This window comes from Haliaeetus albicilla, chromosome 18, assembly GCF_947461875.1.
Source record: "Haliaeetus albicilla chromosome 18, bHalAlb1.1, whole genome shotgun sequence".
NCBI classification, from domain to species: Eukaryota; Metazoa; Chordata; class Aves; order Accipitriformes; family Accipitridae; genus Haliaeetus; species Haliaeetus albicilla.
Window position 1 is genome coordinate 15,600,819 of NC_091500.1, and position 18,486 is coordinate 15,619,304.

The 18,486-nt window shown below is 41.5% G+C and overlaps 2 protein-coding genes across 5 annotated transcripts in view; one reads left to right on the plus strand and one right to left on the minus strand.

Annotated features, from left to right (window-relative positions):
- GREB1 (growth regulating estrogen receptor binding 1) overlaps positions 1 to 553 on the minus strand; it is a 115,220-nt gene extending 114,667 nt beyond the window's left edge. The window contains exon 1 of the mRNA XM_069805786.1: positions 225 to 553. The gene's annotated coding sequence lies outside the window, so the exon portion shown is untranslated. The remainder of the gene's footprint in view (positions 1 to 224) is intronic.
- Positions 554 to 638: 85 nt separating this feature from the next.
- E2F6 (E2F transcription factor 6) lies at positions 639 to 11,451 on the plus strand. Of its 4 annotated transcripts, none has more exons than XM_069805797.1 (7): positions 639 to 695; positions 4,230 to 4,278; positions 6,453 to 6,669; positions 6,977 to 7,135; positions 8,195 to 8,309; positions 9,828 to 9,975; positions 10,706 to 11,451. In XM_069805797.1, the coding sequence occupies exons 2-7, from the start codon at positions 4,236 to 4,238 to the stop codon at positions 10,741 to 10,743; spliced, it is 720 nt and encodes a 239-aa protein (XP_069661898.1). In that variant the 5' UTR covers positions 639 to 695; positions 4,230 to 4,235; the 3' UTR covers positions 10,744 to 11,451. The 4 variants fall into 4 exon arrangements, with proteins under 4 accessions (XP_069661898.1, XP_069661896.1, XP_069661895.1 ...); XM_069805795.1 differs by lacking the exon at positions 639 to 695 and adding an exon at positions 814 to 1,136 and having other exon boundaries at positions 6,453 to 6,663; XM_069805794.1 differs by lacking the exon at positions 639 to 695 and adding an exon at positions 816 to 1,136.
- Positions 11,452 to 18,486: the final 7,035 nt, after the last annotated feature.

The following is an 18,486-nucleotide window of genomic DNA, read 5'->3' on the forward strand; positions in this document are numbered from 1 at the left end:
ACAGGCTTAGTTAGGACAAGCCACATTCATCGGCTCCTCTCTGGCCCTCGAGTAACATACCTAGTCCTTCACCCACAAACCTCTCATAATTAACCTATTCTTGACATGGGCATGCGATCCTTGTTCTCTGGTGAGTGACATACACAGCTTTGGCCTGCTTATGCTAGCAAGTCGTGAGAGAAGCAGATTATTTGGCAAGAAAGCAATACCAATTATTCTCACACCTATTCACAGGACGCAGCTTGGGCAGGGCGCTCTCTCCTTTCTCATGCTGTACACCGAAGGAAGAAAAACCTGCCTCCTTGCAGTAACCGAAGTGGTGAGACCTTCCTCGTTTTGACCCACTTTAGCCACTGCAATGCTTAAGGGGGCTCCCCTCGCCGGCGGAGGAAGGGGGCGAGCAAATCCTTTTCTCCGCCGCTCCTGGAGGGTGATGAGAGCGGAGGAAACGCCGATCCGGGCGATACCCGGCGAAGCCTCCTTCCTCCCGGCGCTCAGAGGAGAGGACTCCCCTGAAGAGATACCGGCCCGCCGCGCTGAGGGGACGGGCAGGATGGCTGCGCCCCTTCTCCGCGGCCGCTGACAGGCGGGCGGGAAAGCGGGACAGCGGGGGTGGGCGGGGCGGTGGCGGCGCGAGCGCGCCGCAGGGGCCGGTGGGTAAGGGAAGCAGCCGCCTCGCCGCCCGTGGGGGGAAGGTTCGTCGTCACCTTCGCTCGCGCCGCGGCGGCGGGAGGGGAGGCTGCGGGCGGGCGCGTGCGCACGGGCCGGGGAGGGGCGGGCGTTCCGCGCTGCCGCCCAACAGTCCGCTGGCGGCGGTGGCGGCGGGGGGGGAGAGAGAGGGAGGCGGCCATAACGGGCTGCGGTGAGGGCGGGAGGGCCCCTGCCGCCCCCTCCTCCCGGAGGTGGGGTGGGGATGGCGGCGCCTTCTTCCGACACGGACTCGTAGGCTCGTCGTGAAGGCCACTGAGCGCCCTCCCGCCGCCGCCTCGCCTCAGGGCGGGAGAGGCCTCCCGCCCGCCGCGCTAGGCCGCGGCCGGCCGGCCGGAGGAAGGAGGAGGGGCCGGGCAAGCATGGCCAACCCTGCCAAGTGGGAGCGTCTGAGGCCGCTGCGGCCGGACACGCTGCGTGTGAGTGAGGTACACGGCGGGCGGGGAGAGGAGGACGGGGAGAGGGCGGGACGGCACCGCGGCGCTTTGCTGCCGCCGCGGGAGGTTTTAAGGAGATTCCCGAAAGCCCTTCCTCTCGGCTGTCCCCGAGCTGGAAAGATGTGGCAGGCCCAGCCAGAGTGGTGCGCCGAGCGGCTCCCTCGCTGCGTTTTGAGCAGGCTGTCCGGGAAAGGAAAACGTCGGGATGTTAGTGATAGTGCAAAGGGATGGTTTTCTTAGCTGTGTTACCTGTAGCCTCTTAATCGAGTTCAATAGGTTGTGGCTGTGTTTAAGAAGAACGCACTACAGCTGTGCGTTCCGTTCGTCTCTGAACACTTGTGATGTTCGGGTAATTTCTTACATGCAGCTTCCACCGCTACTTTTAGTAATGCTATGAGGTAGCTGACAAAAAAACAGGCCTTACTTTTAATTCTGTGAAGCTTCTTAAAAGCGCTTGTTTTTATTAACCTTGATTGCTGGGCTAAATGTTACTTGGCAGTATTGTCTTAAAACCATGAAAAGGTTTACATGAGTTTTTACACTGGTAATTGGAAATTTCTTATTATTGGAGATGATGATTGTAAGAAACAAAGGGTCTTGGGTACAGCTTCTTTATGTAGATGTTTAGATAAGTCAACCAGGGGTGATGCTTTCCTGAATCTGCTTCTCATAAAGAGGGAAGTCAAGGATGTGGTAATCATTAGCAGCCTTGGTTGTAACAGCCGTGGAATAGTGGAGTTCAAGACACTGAGTGTTGTGAGGAAGGCTGGTAGCAGAGTACAGAACCTCGACTTGGGCTTATTCAGGCAACAGGAAGTTGAGATTTTAGGGGAGGCAACTTTGAAATTTGGAGGAGCCAAAGAGGACAGGGGCGTTCCATCCTGATACTCATGACAGCAAGTAAATGTGTTGAGGGATGGGCACAGCTATACTCGCACTCCGGAGAGGGCAAAAAGAACATATGCAGGAGGTGGAAGCAAGGACAGGCTATAAAGCAGAAGGATAAAAAACATGGTCTGGACATGTAGGTATGATGCTAGGAAAGTCAAAGTTCTAGTGTTGAAAGTAGCAGGGAATGTCAAGGGTGACAAGAAGAACTGTTTATTGCTACATTAGTGGTAAAGGGGGTGGGCGGAAATGTGAACCTGCTGCTAAATGGGGCAGGTGATCTAGGAAGAGCGGACACAGATAAGGCTGAAGTACTCTGCCTTCTTGCACGTGTCTTCAGAACTGATGTGCCCTAGGCTTTGTGTCTAAGAGACAGAATTCAAGGAGAGCAAGAATCAGCAATGGAAGAGTGTCAAGTTAGGAATCTCTTGAGAAATCTTAACCCAGACAAGTCTGTAGGACCCACTTGGGGTACATCCTGAGAGAGCTGGCTGACGTCATTGTGAGGTTGCTCTCATGATCTTTGAGAGGTTGTAGAGGTCAGCTACAGCTTCACCAGCCTCACATCAGTCCCTTGGAAAATCATGAAGCAAGTTCTCTTGGAAGCTCTTTCCAGGCACGTGAAGAAGGCACCAATTGGGAATAGCCAACATGACTGTACTTGCAACCTGATCACCTTTGGTGATGGAATGACTAGATCTGTAGATCCAAAGCTTTGGATGTCATCTACGTTAGGTTTAGCAGGACTTTTGAAACAGTCTTCTGCAGCATCCTCCTCTTTGAGTTGGGATGTTACAGATTTTAAACTACTAGATGCATAAAAAAAGCCTGGCTGGATCATCAGGCTCAAAGAGGAGTGGTTAGGGGTTCGTGCTTTACCCAAAAATTGATTGCAGGTGGTGTTCCTCAGGGGTCTATCCTGGGACCTGTCCTGTTGACAGGAGGAGGACATGAGAGGCACCCTCATAATGTTTATGGGTGTGGAAGGTGCTGTAGACAGCTAGGCATGGGCTGGTGGAATGGGTCATCAGACACCTCATAAACTTCCTTCATAAACCAAGGAAGCTGAAAATTCAAGAGGGAAGTCCTGCACCTAGGCCTGTACCCTGCAGTGGTACAGGCTGGGGGACCACCCTGCTGAAAGGATCTGGGTGTCCTGATGGAGACTGGGCTAAACATGCACCAGCACTGTGCCCTGGCATTGAGGCATATGAGGCTGTATTAGCAGGAACATAGCCAGCAAATTGAGGAAAGTGATTCTTCTTTACTTGGCACGTAGTGGGCTGCTTCTGGAATGCTGTGTCCATTTTAGGCCCACCAGTACAGGAGGCTGTTGATAAACTGTGGCGGGAGCTTGTTAAGTAACAGCAGCCCTTCAGTGCTTGCAAGGAAGTTAACAAGAAGCTGGCGCCAGACACTTCACAGCCATGAATGATGGGAGGCTGAAAGGAAATAGCCATGCGTTGAAACAAAAGAAGCAAGAGAGGTTGCAACTTGATGTAAAGTGAAACTTTTTCACTCCCAGGACAGGCAAGCAGTGGAGTGGGATGCCCAGAGAGGTGTAGCCTCCATCCCTTGATATTTTCAAGACCCAATTGGGTAAAGCCTTCAGTAAGCTGCTCTGATCTAATGGCTGTTCCTGTTTGGAGTTGGAGGTTGGACCAGAGACCTTCTCAGGTCTTTTCCAACTGGAATGAATCTGAATTTGAAAATACTCCTTTTGTTAAGTTGGGGTGAGGGTGGAATGAAGTACCTACTTAAGCTCATCGTGTCAGTTTCTTGACGAGAGCAGACTCTGCTGCCAGTCTTGTATTGTAATATGTAATTGCAATGCTGTATAATAGCAGCGTATCTTCTGTATGTGAGCCATTACATGGAATAGCTGAAGCTTGTATTTGTAGAGCTTATACAGGTATCCGTTTGTGTTGTGACCGTTGCCTGAGCATTAGGGAGTTCAGTGGTGTTTCCTGCTTTCCAAGACAGAGGGAGATGTGCTGACATTAAGGGCTAAAAATTCTGACAGGAATCAGTGAGCGTGTATACCTTCTATCCAGTGACACTCCTTCACAGTAATATCTGTTGAGTTGTCAGCATTCTGATGGCTGTAGCATCTAGAGTTGATTTGGGGATTTCTTCTGGAGAAGCTTCCTGTGTAGATAGCATTTTATGTCAGTTGTTGTTTTTTTTTTTTCCCAGCCACCAATGATCAACCTGAACGTGGATGATGACGTACAGTTTGTGAGAAGTAAGTTGCTGTGTTCTGTGTATGAAGATTATTCTTAAAGTACTTAATGCTTTTTTACAATGCTGAGTACATGCTGTAAACAAATGAGAAATTGTTATGTATCCAATATAGGCAGAACAGGAGGAATGCTGCACACTAAATGAAACAACAGATACAAAGCAACACATTCTTCATAGTTTTTCCTCTTTAAATCCGCTGCAAGTATACCTTCCCACTGCTATAAAGAAAATCATGTACAGGAAAAGTGAGTTAGAGAAAACTAGAACATTGTGCTGGCAAACATTGATTTTCAACTGGTATTAACAAATGTAAATACAAGCTTGAGTGAATTTGCTTTTTTTTGTTGTTGTTTTTTTCTCACCAATTGGATAGCCTCACACATCTCATGGTAACACAGTCCAAAACAGAGTTGTTGAACCTGTCGCTTCATGTTAAAAAGTGCACAGTCTTGCAGCCATAGAATAGGTGTGTGTCCTGGGTTCAGTTGGGATAGAGTTAATCTTCACAGGAATCTGGGAGGGGGTACAGCCAAGACAGCTAACCTGAACTAGCCATGGGGATATTCCATACCATGTGCCGTCATGCTCAGTATATAAATGGGGAGGGGGCTGGGGGGAGGCTCTCTTTCTCTGTGGGAAGTGGTGGAGCTGTGGGAAGTGGTGGAGTGTCAGGTTCCAGGTGGTGAGCAGTTGCACTGTGCATCACTCGTTTTGTATATTGTTTTATTAGTACCGTTGTTGTTGTAACTTCTGTGTTGTCCCAGTAAACTGTCCTTATCTCAACCCATGAGGTTCCTTCTCCCCCCCCCCCCCCTTCCTCCTTTCTGATTCTCCTCCCCATCCCACCAGAGGGGAGCGGAGAGGAGTGAGGAGCGGCTCCGTGGTGCTTTGTTACCGGCTGGGCTGAAACCATGACAGTCCTTTTTGGCACCCAACGTAGGGCACGATTATTTCCTCCCCCCAGCCCGCTCCCCATTTATATACTGAGCATGATGTCATATGGTATGGAATATCCCCTTGGCTAGTTCAGGTCAGCTGTTCTGGCTGTACCCCCTCCCAGATTCCTGTGAAAATTAACTCTATCCCAACTGAACCCAGGACATTATGATATACTATGAGTAAAAGTGCATGTTTCATTCATCTTGGGAGGAATACTGAAGCTTGAAGTAGAGTGTTTTCTAGGGAAGTTTCCTTGCACATGCACCCATGCACGTGAACACACATACACACACGTTCCCTTGAGGCATTAAACTGGAATGCTACTCAGTGACACAGTTTGAGATATGAAATACCTGGTTGCTTTGCAGGAGAAAAGACAAGTAACAGCAGGATTTGACAGTCTTTCATTGACTCTATAGCATCAGATGAGTGCACGTGTACCACATCTTTTTTGTGCCTCAAAAATACATGCTTTTTTATGCTTTATGCATACATAAATAACAATCTAAAGTTAAACAAGCTGTTCATCAGTAACTTTTCTGCTGTTTCTGTGAATATGTTGGTAATGGATACACATAGCACAGGCATCTCTCTTAAACTTATGGTGTCCTGGTAACTGTAGATCTTTGTTGCATTAGTAAATTCAACAATGGCATGACCAATTTGTTTGCCCTGAGGCCGTATAGTACAACCAGAGTTTGTCCATATATTAAGGTCTTGTACTCCAGAACAGATTGGTCATGTCCAGACTGAAGCAGTCCCTGAAACCAAGCTAAGTCCTGAACCATGCCTGAATGTTATTTGGGAGATCTACTGGTTAATCTGGGTGGGAAAAAACATTTTAACAGTGTCATGGAGCAGATGATAGAGCTGCAGTTCTCTGGCAGTGCCCTGACACTATCTATAGTTAACCGAAGGTTTCATTGGTATTCATTCAGTAGTCTGAGCTCATGTCCTACAGAATGTAGTTACACAACTATTAATATCCGTACTAGCAGTCTGAAGTCACGAATGTTGAAAGCATGAAGGTGCATGCTTGCTATTTAGATGCAATCATTGCAAACAAATGAAGGTATATGTAGTTAATAGACTTTATATGATGCCATTTTAATGTCAGTGTTAATTGCAGTGCTTCGAGACTTTTATCTTCATTGTTACTTCATCACTTTTTTTTTTTTAGGAACATTTCATACTTTTGTAGTAGTTTACCCTAAATATTCTATCAAAACTTTACAGGAACTCTGAAACTCAAAAAGCCTCGATTTGATGCATCCTTGGTTTATTTGACACGAAAATTCATGGATCTTGTCAAAACAGCTCCAGACGGTGTCCTTGATTTAAATGAAGTAGCAACAACACTTGGAGTACGAAAACGAAGAGTGTATGACATCACAAATGTGTTGGATGGAATCCACTTAATTCAGAAAAGATCTAAGAATCTTATCCAGTGGGTGTGAGTTGGCTTTGAAACTTCTAATTTCTGAAACAATAAAACCCAACAATGTTGAGTAATGTTTATAACTTTGAGAGTATTTTTAAGCATATTGAATTACTTTTAATAGGTAAAAATATTTTAAGTTCTTCTGTATCCTTAGGCTATCTGAATTACTATATTAACAAGTATCAAGTGAAAAGCAGAATGAATTGTATTTCAGCAAAGGATGCTAGAGTTCCTCGTTGTTTTCTATTAGTATACTTTGTGTTCAATAAACAGGCTTTTATTTATATAAACTTACTAGACAACTTTCATACTCTTCTAGAGGTTCTAATCTTGACCAAGTTGTTGGAAAAGCACCAGAGCAGCAAAACCTTAAAGATGAACTTTCTGACTTGTCAGCCATGGAAGAAGCTCTGGATGAATTAATCAAGGATTGTGCTCATCAGTTATTTGAACTAACAGATGACAAAGAAAATGCAAAATATCCTTTTAGCTCTTGCATTGCTTTAACGTGTGGTTTTGGTTGCAAGTACTGAGGTATTTAGTCATAGGTGTGGGCTAATACCACAGGTATGCAGTAATACTTGATAATGAGTTTTCTAATAGGAGACTTTTTGGTTATTCTACATTAGAGTATACTAGTCATGTGCCCTGCTTTGCAGTATCATGCACGATCTAGCCTGTTCTCAGGGGAGTGCTACTTGTGTGACCTTTCTGCTGCAGAAGAATGGAAGTGTGGCAATAGTCTTACTACCCTGACTATCACCGTGTTCTCTCCATTATAGAGTAAAGTTGTCTCAGGGGCAGGTCTCAACCTACCAGTGAGGTTGAGTTGCTTAGTATGATGAGAAAGAGGACCCAAAACAGAGTCCCAGTGGCATGTTGCCAAGAAGGTATAATGGTATGTTGGTTGTGTCCTAATACTGTTCTGTCTTTTGAGAGAGGTTCCAATGCAGTCTTGTTTTTCAGATGAGTTTTGATAATAGAAAAGGGATTTCTATTAATATGACATAAACATTGGATTTTGGCTTTGGTTTGCAATAAAATATTACTTAGCTTCCTTGTCCGGCAGAATGTTAAGGTCTGTGCTCAAATGAAGTGTGCCCATTTTCTGTATGATATCAGGAAAACTCTTCATTACACCTTACCTGTTCTGGTTAAGAAAATAGTTCTATAGTTTTCCAGGAAAATATTTATATGCATAGTTATTACAAAACAAAGAAGTAGTTTCTCCAAGGCAGTCCTCCCTTGGCTTTCTAGACTTAGAACAGCATCTGTGAAAACTTTGTCAGATGTGTTTGGTTTTTTTAATATTGAATATCTATTTTTTTAAAAGCTTTTTCCATCCTAGAAATAAAGAAAAAAGGTTTTCCACTTATTAGCGAATACTTAATTTTACAAAGCTAGTATTAAAGTAACCTTGGCTGAACTATTTAACAGTTTTCTTAAGTTGGTATTGTGGTTCAGTATATCTTAACATCATACTCTTTACTTCTGCCTATTGGCAAATTACTTTACAGAATCCTTGACCAATGTATACACTAGCTTATGTGACATGTCAAGATATCTGTAGCATTCGGGCATTTCAAGAACAGATTGTGATTGCAATCAAAGCTCCAGAGGAAACCAAATTGGAAATACCAATTCCTAAAGAAGTAAGTTTTATACATTTCTCTCTTAGGGGGACAAAAGGTCTCAAGTTTGATGTTTGCAGCAGCAATCAGTAATTGAATTCCAGTTTCTTTGTCATGTGTAGCAAATATTGGTACTTTATTGTTCTTGTGTTCTGTTATAAAATGCTGTAGAGATAATAGTCTAAGAAACTTAAGTTCAGTATTTTTCTGTTTAGCTAAATTATTAAACAGTAAACCTGTCTGAGCTTTAGTTACTTTGTTTTGCTAGAGAGAATGGAACAGCTGTAATAAATGTTACTTATTTCCCCTATCAGTTTGTTCGATAATTTACTAGGATAATGAAACTCTCAAAGAGCTGTACAAAATCTACAAAAACTGTAAGTCTAACCAAACAAAGCAATAGGCGTGATTTGATAATGATCTTGACAGCATGTAAATGCTGTCTCGCTGCTTAATGAGTAGATGGATATTGTTACTCTGATATTAAAGTACGAAATGCACGGTGTGGTTCACAAAACATTTTGGCACTCTAGTCATTCACATCAAGATGGATTTTTCATGGAGGTGGGGGGCTCTGCCCTGCCCTCACCTCATGGTACAACACGCATCCTCCCATTCAGGTCATACAGAGGAGCCATAACTTTGCCCTCTGCACACAGTCACACTGCACCTGCATTGGGGCCTGTATACTGGGAACCCACTGCTTAAAGTAGTGCTGTGAAAGAGGGGAAATACTGGAAGTAAGCTTAAGATAACAAGTTAAGCTGTAATTCTGTTTTCCTTTTGCATGTGCATTTTTTGTAATGTTCTTAATTGCATAGTCATCAAATTTGCCTTGCTATGTGTGCAGAAAGGGAGGTGGTATCCTAGGAAAAGAAGATGTGAATCAATAGAACCAGAAGACTTTAGATCCGCTGTATAGATCTCCAGTGGTTTCACTGGTAAAAAGAGCTGGCTCTCATCCTGTGGAGATGAAAAAGATAACATTTCAGAGGCTTCCTGAAGCAAAAGAAGGCAGGATTTAAAAGCCTGTATTTTAGAGAGAACAGAATCTTCTGTCCATTGTCCATTAAATTTGATTTGCTCTGTGCCTTGCAATGTGATGTCTGCTGAAGCAAAGCAGTAAAAGTAATACGATGTAGTTGCTTTGCTATATTATTAAAGCTGCTATGTGCTCTGAATTGTTTTCTGATCCATGGCATTCACTTGTCAAGTTTTAAATTTTGTTACTTTTCCTAAACGTATAGTAAATCTTTGTCACATATCTAAAGGTTAGTAAAAAGACTAAACAAAGATTCATTAAGTGCATGTTCATCAAAAATGAAATCTTGTTAGCTTAATGGTGCTTAATAATCGGCCTACAAATCTATGTAATAGTCATAATTTACGTAGAACTAGTAACACAATTTTAAATAGTTATGTCATTCCTGTATTTGTTCTGTTCTTAATCTATTGGCTTTAAAATACATGCAAAAATAGATAACTGTGTAAGGTGTGTAAGATTGTTCTTTGGTTTATATGCAAGTCACTGTTTTATAGGATTGCATAGAAGTACATGTGAAGAGCACGAAAGGACCCATTGATGTGTATCTATGTGAGGTGCAACAAGAGAAGCCAGGTGCCAAAACTTTTGAAGATCTGGATACTGTCACTTCTGAAACTGAGCCATCGGTTACTCCTGATGAAGGTAATTTCTTCCATTTACATTTTTATCCCCATGTAATTTTTTTTTAAGTCGGTCATACCATTCTGGTAAAGTTGAAAATTGTACTGTACAAGTATAATTTTCAGGGCATAGTTTGTGGGCCAGGATGTGTGGGAGTATAGGAAACGCCTGAAAGAGAAATCTGTGCTGTTGTGTTACCTCACAACAGCAGGAGGTCAGAGAGTCAGGCATGTGCACACACAGCAAGGCACTCTTGTTCCCTGACCCTTTCCTTCCTTTGCTCGTTACTGGTTTCCTGTCAGCGCTGCACTCTGCAGATGGAACAATGTGTGTCAGTTCTCAGCTGCCTCACTCCAGAGTCCAGCAGCTCAGCTGAAATAGTTGTCATTAGAGTTAAGATGCTGTTTCAAACAAGAGAGTGTGCTGCTCTGGCTCATTACTGCCCTGTCTAAGGGAGGGCAGGCGGAAGGGGGAATGTAGTTTTTGATCTCCTAAAACAAGATTGGCTGGAATAGAGTTTCTCAAGAGCCCCAATGCTGCAGGATGTTGTGGTTCAAAAATAAATGTGGCGGGAATTGCGGTAGCTCAGAACACAAAAGATAAATTATTTTTAGCAGTGCTGCTTTATAGTTGAGGGGAAGAGTTTTTTTAATCTCAGGCAATTTTTTACTTTATTTTGCTTGCAAAATGACTCAGTTATATTTCCTACAATGACAGTAATCGTATTCCTTTTTTTACTTTGCTTTCAAAGTGAGATCTCCGGAGGAAGAAAAAAAACAAACCACCTGAGGTGACAGATTAATTGCAATTCAAAAATCTAATACAGAATGTAAATATCTGTGTTATAGAGCTTTTCTGAAGCTGCTTGGATCTGCAAACTTACTAACCTGAAATACTCCAAAGTGTTTTAAATTTAAAACAGCAGTGGGTTGGTTGAGTGCTTTCACAGAATTGCTTATCTTCCCAAGTCAAAAGATGACAGTTCCTACATTTGCTTTTAGGAGCTTTGTTTTCATAATTGCATGTGATCAACAGAGCTTTGGGAAAATGGTAATTTTTAGCTTACGAAATAATTTTAATTGACAGAAAACATAAGCAATTAATTACTTCTAAAAATGAAGATTTGAAAACTATTTCTGGAATAATCCACAATCCTTATGAGAATGTATATAATAAAGAAATGCACTTTTCAGTTCTGAGGCTGCACTACTACTAAGCAGGATTGTCAGATACGAGTCTAACAAAGAACTGGTGTGTCAGAAGCCTTCACTATAAAGAACAAGATGTAAATGTCACGAGAGTTATGCCTTATACTGTGTAGATGCTGTTTGCATTGTTTGCATCCAGCTCTGCATTAACTATGGTATCAACACTGAAGTTAAATAATTTGAGCTTTTTGTATATATCTGTACCATGTCTAGGTAGTTACTGATTTATTGAGATGGTTTGCATTTCTGCCTTTGTACAGCAAAGAAATAAAATAAGCTTATAAAAATATTCAGTAGTCTTAGTCAGTCTAATGAACCATGTTGGGTTGTCTTTGTTGGAATTCACTGGGTAGCTACAAACATTAAAACTGATGTGAAAATTTTAAATCTGTTACACGTGGTGCTGGCAGCTAGCAGTTAGATCTGATTCTTGTGATGCCACAATACCGTAGCAATTTTCAGAAGAAACATTATGATCAATTACTACTTAAATTGGTCCCTTCCAGTTTCTAGAGTTTACATACAGCATAGCTTTAGCCTAGTACCATGATGTCTTTTTGGCTCTAGCTTGCAAAAATACGTAAAATACTTTAGAACTACATCTGTATTCATCTGTCTTTAGTATCTGTAAAATGAAGCTTCAGAATTTTGGTACTGGGTTTTCTAAGTTAATTAACTGTCACCATACAAACGTCATACTTGGGCTCACTTCACTCCAGTATGGAAAAGTGTACTTAATAGTTTTCTGTGTGGGGAGGGGTGGGTGGGTTGGTTGGTTTTTAAATTAGAACTCAATCACACAGTATCAACGACTATCTGTCTACTCACAAGTGTGAACAACAAAGCTAATAAACACCTGAATGTTTTAACCAGCAACTCTACAGCTATTTTAGACAGATGCTGTGAAGGTAGATGCCCTATATTCTACTAATTAATACAAATAAGGTAGGGCATTTGACACTGAAGAGCTTAAATGTACCTAAATAGAGATTGGGAGTTAATCCAGTTTTCTACAAGGTTCACTAGTTCTGCAAATGCATAGTATTCTACTATGCAAATTGGGAAATACACCGAGTGCAAGCTTGTGTCAGAAAGTAATCTTGACTTCTTGTGTACATGCTGCCAACTTCCAGCTCCAGAATATAGGACTTCAGTGTTGGATACTATTTTTCTGTATCTCTATAAAATGCAAGCTGCAGGCTGAGCTGTTACAATAATAAATAAAAGCAAAGTGAAGGAACACTTCATACGTAGATCACAGTAAAAATGGGGAAGGTGCTTCTCCAATGAAGTTGGGGGCAGTGGTTAAAATTAAGAAATCATCTTTTTGCACAGAAAGGTTGTCCTTTTCCTTTAGCGGCTGGCTTCTTTCTGGATGGCAAACTTGCTATTTGATTTTTTTTTTTACACTGCTGTTCTGTTTTGGTGGGGAGAGAGGTCTGTGCCTAAGAGAAGTATTGACCCCCCTACACCGTTTCAACAACTTGGGATAACGTTTGCTGGGAAACGTGTAAAAAATTTCCAAGCACCAACAACTAATCCTGAATGCTATGTATGTGTTAGGGTGGGATTTGTTATGTTATGATACAGTGTTTTGAACTGTGGAGTAAGGAAGTACACTTTTACAAAATAATCATCTTCTAAATGTTAAGTAAGTCTGTCTTCAAAAGCAGAACATACTTTTTTTAATTGAAACATTAGGATTTTTCACTTTGAACAGATCTCTAGTGATTCTGTTTTTCCTTCTTTGTGTGGGTTTTCTAGCTGTAGAATTCATTTTTTAACTTCAAGCTACACAATTATCACAGTGAAATGGGAGAAGCTGTAATATGATAGTTTATAATTATTTACTTACATACATACATTGTTTTAATAGTGCACCTTCAGTGGAACAAATGGACTTTTGAAGTTGAAATCACTTTGTTGTTACTACTTGGATATGTACAGTATTATCCAATTGCAATACTGGAAGACAGTGTACTGTGTAAGATCAGTATGCGAACTAGCTGAAAAGATTAGACTTGAACTTGAGGAAAAGTTCTGAGCGATGCTGAACTTAAATACAAGTTACAAGCTCACTTAAAAAGTAAATGTGATAGGACCTTACTCTGAATTTGTATAAAGGTTATTAAGATTAAAGTATTTTTGTTGAGTCCATATCTGTCCATTTTCACCGTATTTGTATGTGTAAGCACTTCCCTTGGCTATTTGAAGACTATGCCTGTAATAAATTAAAAAGCTCTAATAACATTTTTGTCTTTCCTTCAATAAGAATGGCTGAGCATCTAAATGCATTAATCAGCAATAGCAACAGCCAGGATCTGTAATTATAAAATGGCCTGGTTTTGCTGACTCTGTAACTGGAACAAACGCTGCTGGCTGCCAGTTCGGCCCTTATTTGGTATGGGCAATTACTTGTCAGAGTTTTCAGATGTGAATTGCAGTTTTTAAATAATGTGATTTGTAAAGAAGATTCCTTTAAATTATTATCTTTTGGAAAGCACTTAAAAGACAGCAGATTCCTTCATTTTGAGTAATCTTTTTGTTTTGTGCGAAGAGCCTCATTTATAAGCATAATTAAATTACACTGATTTCAAAAGTCACTTTAGCTGTTGTAATTTTCAGTGGTGAAATTAGCTTGCTTGCTAGATAATCAGCTAGTCCCGAGTAGCTGGAGCTGACTGCAAGCTTTAAACCTTTATGTGTTCTGTGATCTTGGTGTATAGGCTGGCTCTGGCACCATGCTGGGACTTAAGTCACTGCTGAAGTGTTTATCCAGAGCAGGAATCTGCTATTTTCAGTTCCACTTCTGATCTGCCAGCGGTAATTGGAGGCTAAAATCGCATAAATTATACTTGGTTCTGTACAGTTTATATAAAACTACATGAGGCTTCTCACATAGATGTTTACTGAAGGATTGGGATACTTGTTTGTAAAAAAACATAGTATATGTTCAGAAGGAAATCTTCATGATGCTTGGAGAGAGAGAGACAAGCCTGGTTCTCTCCATGTATCTCACACGTGGTTCCTTCCCTTCCTTCCATCCCATTCCAGCCTGATGGTGGGCTGTCTAAGGGCCGGTAGCTCTGCTGTCTGGATACCCGCAGCATACACACCGGCTTACAGTAGCTTCTCACAAGGTGATCTGTGAAGGAGGTAGTGTTTGTAACCACCCCTGGAAGAAGTGATGGGGCTATGGGGGATGATCCTAGAAGTTGTAACAGCAAATTCAAAAGATACAAGCACAGGACATTGTTAGTCTTTTATTGACTTTTGTTAGGCCTCCAACATTTCATAGCATCCTTCTTCAAAAGGAAGACTTAGCACTTCAAATGAAAACTTCAGGAATCTAAAAATCTGCAAGAAGCTATTGAAGTTCCTGGAACAGTTTTGCTTTCAGTCTTTTGTAGATTCTGCACAGATCTGCTTTTAGATAATGCAATATTCTTTTCCAGACAGACAACCAATTTTGGTGGTACAGCTGTCATTTTCTAAGGAACTTGGTTTTTTTCTTTTCCATCTATAATCATAAAAACATCACATGCAGGTTAGAGCAGTAGTTGTTGCTTCTCTAACATGCAGCCAAAGCGCGTGTCATGAAAAATGAAACAAAAATTGATAGCTTTTCTTGCAAATTAGGAAGGTGTCTGATCAGATATAAAGTTTCAGCAAGCTCAGAAAGGGAAAACCTGTTTCTATATATATTTTAATTACAAGGCATACAAATTCTTAAGAGGCTTGCTGGCTCCTAAATCTAGGATAGCATTTGTGTGCACAAACCATGACCTCAACATTAGAAGAGTTCATTTCCAAATGCGAAAATAAAAGTTATCTGTCAGAAGAGAAGTTCAAAGTCCAGTAAAAGCATTTCAGAATTTATTTGGATAATAAAGTTTTAAAGGGGATTGTAAATCAGAGATGGGCCCAGACCTTTAAGTGCAAGTTAAGAAGCAAGTACCTGCAAACTTGAAGAGTAAAACAAGGTCAATAGGCCCCATGTTTATTGTACCAGTCATTAACAGTAAAGGTTGAAGCTAGATACAGACTTCTTTAAAGATCAAGATCTCTGGCTGAGATTTAGCGTGACCAAAATATTTGTGAGACAGCTGGGATTCAAACAGAATAACTCTGGATCTGGAAACATCAGCAAAGAGAGAATTTCCCTCATTATTTGCAGTGGTAGCTATTTGTAGGCAGGTACCTACCTCTATATTTTCTTCACAAGCACACAAAAAGAAATTCTTGAAAGTGGGTACCTGTATGAAACATACCCTACTAAATAGCGCAAGTGGTAAAATTTTAGCATGGCATCTGGAAGGAGGGAAGGCGTTAATCTGATTTTGAAAAGGCAGACACACAGTGTCCCTAAGGCTGTTACTGGTAAGAGCCACCTTTCTGCAAACTGTGATGAGACTTGACTTCTGACGTTCTCATCTGCTAGGTTGTACCCTGCCTGTGCTCTTGTTCAGAAGTGTCCAGAAAATAAATTGTATGTGGAATGAACAAATGAATGAATGAACGAATGAATGAACTCCCATTTTCCCCTGGTGAGACTCATGAACATTCAGACCATTTCTTCCTGACCATACAGCAGCTATGAAAGTACTCTGTGTAACACCGGACACTCTGCTGATAGCTGGGGTCTCAAGGATCAAACCAAGCTTCCCCAAAGTTAGTTGTGACCTCTCCATGATCCCTAAAGCACCTACAAAACCAGGACAATATCCATATGCTGCCTCCATCCCTTACACTAAAGCAGGTTGCACAGAATTTGTAGTTGGGAGCAGAGAACCAAGATTTACTTGGTAATGCTACTCCCCACAAACTGTGAAGGAATCTTTTTACCAAGCAATGTTCTCATCACCAGTGCCGGTAATACTTTAGTTTTGTGTAGGAAACAATTTCTTTTGGCAAAAATCCCCCTGGTGTTGGGAGACAGATTCAACCTTAACTGCCCAGCAATGTGCGCAAGGCCTTCAAACTGGTGAGAAGCTATTGGAGATGATGATTTCTGTCCTTATTCAGCTGCAGAGAAAACAAACACCTTTGAAATGATGCAAAATGATCCCATCCTGGGACAACAGTCACAAGGGAAATAGAGAGATCTGCCTCAAGAACTGCAACATCAATTCTTCCTGTGATTTGAGGTTTGAAAATAAAAGCAAAATACTGTGAAACATCAGCGTTGCCTTTCTTTTGAGATCAAACAAGTCTTAATTGCAGATTTTTCTTGGAGAACTGAATAAAGGGATAAATACAAATGTCAGTCTTTCAACTGCCAAAGTTGACACATCAGTTGGCAGTCTCGATGCACAAATCAGTGGTTTTGATTTGTTTGGAAAGTATCAAAAACACTGACAGCCCTGGGCCAGTGAATAGCACAAAAGGAAAATATGGATTACTGCATATTTATTGATTAATTATGTGTTTCTCCCAGTCTGAAAGACTCTAGACTGTATTAAAAATTCACTGCAGATCAAAGCTCAGGAAACTTACATCCTTTCAAAAAGGAATTAAATTTGTGACATTAGATGATCACTTCATAGAGTCTTAAAAACAAGTATCTTCCAAATGAAAATATCTTCTATTCCCAATTGTAAAATACTGTTCCTTTATACATGGAGAAAATACAGACTGTTATAATCTGGAGAGAAGGGGTTGGAAGGCTGTCCAGATATTGTCTGTATGCTGTGTATGTCTCGGAGGATCTGTTGCCTAGAAATGAAAACAAGACAACAATAATTGTTTACATAGATGTTGCCTGAAAACTTCTCAGGCATTTATGCTCCTGCTGCTGGCTTTATGCCAATGGACCATTCCTTAAATTGAAAAATGGGAGCTATTTTTAGGGGGTAAGGAGGGAAGTCTGCAAGATGGTGTTTATGATTTGGAGAGAAAATGATACGGCTGTAAAGGGAAAAAAAATCCTTCCAATGTCACTGAAGAATTTTTTTATCATCTTTGAAATCAAAACCTGATCAGGATGGTGTCTGTTCATTCAATTAATTGCTTCTGATCAGTTTAACAAAATTGATGTTCAGCTAGAAGTAGTCATTCAGCCGTGTGCTTTATTGACAGCGAACCGGTGGCTTTGAAATAGGCACGAGTAAGCTGAATAAATTATACTTCGAGGTAAACTGTTACACTTCCATATTTTGTATAGGGAATTCTCGGTTTAAAAGTAACCATGGATTCACAATGGTAATACTGGTAGTACAGACAAATTACTGAGATACAGAACTATGATTATCAGAAGGAGGAGATTTGAGGTTTCCATTTCCGTAACAGAGAGAATCTCGGTGTGGGCTGTCCTCTAAGGACAGTTTTACTTACATATAAAGCCATATATCCTTTCAGCACCACATCACACTGCTATCAGGTGGCTTGCTGCCTCTGGAGAAATCATTCCTCTGTGCTGTGCCCATTTGCAAAAAGGGGGTGACTGCCTTGATCTCCTTTGCAAACTCCTATCAGTTCTGCTCTGCAGTGACTCCCAAGAGCGTACCAGCTTCCCCAGCACCCTCCATAGGACGCTTGGCCAGCACCAACAAGGTCAGTCCTTGGACTTGCTGCTGCGCTTTATGAAGCAATCACGGTGGGTGCCAGGACCTCCCAGGTGCTCTAGAAGAGCGTTCTCCCTGAAGATGGCACCAGAAAACTCTCTGCTATCTTGAAAGATGCTGCCCCACGGCTTAATGATGCTCTCTGTATTTACTGCATGTCCTTTAACAAATTAAATGGCAAAATAAATTCAATGTTCCAAACACATAATCAAAATTAGCATCTTATTGTCAATTTCAGTTGAGAAGCCAAAGTGTACAAATGTACAAATAAATGTTCCTTGTGTTTATTTTACATATACTGAGGATTTTTTTCCTTTGGCATCCGATCAGTCTTGTATTATGGGATGGGAAAATCTGAAACATCTGATTAATATTCAGTAGAACTCACTTTTTTTTTTGTACAATGACAAAATCATTCCCTCTCTAGGTTAAATAATCTGACATTCCAAAAAGCTTAGAGGTAGGACTAACCCCTTCCTCACCCCTTTTTCATCTCCCAGTACATCTTTTTTACAGTGGCCAGAGAGGACCTGCAATGGGTACATCCTTCCAGCATCGTGGCTTGTGTGAAATAAACACTCTAAACAGCCCAAACTGGTGCCGAGTTTCCAGGGTAATTTTGGTGAAAGGGAAAAAAGGGAGAAATTACCTGCCATTCCTTACCCACTTACATCAGACAGGTCCCGAGCCGCACAGTGCGCCAAGACCCAGCTCCACCGAGGAGCACCTTGGCTCACGGGCCCGCATCCCTGCGGGTCCCG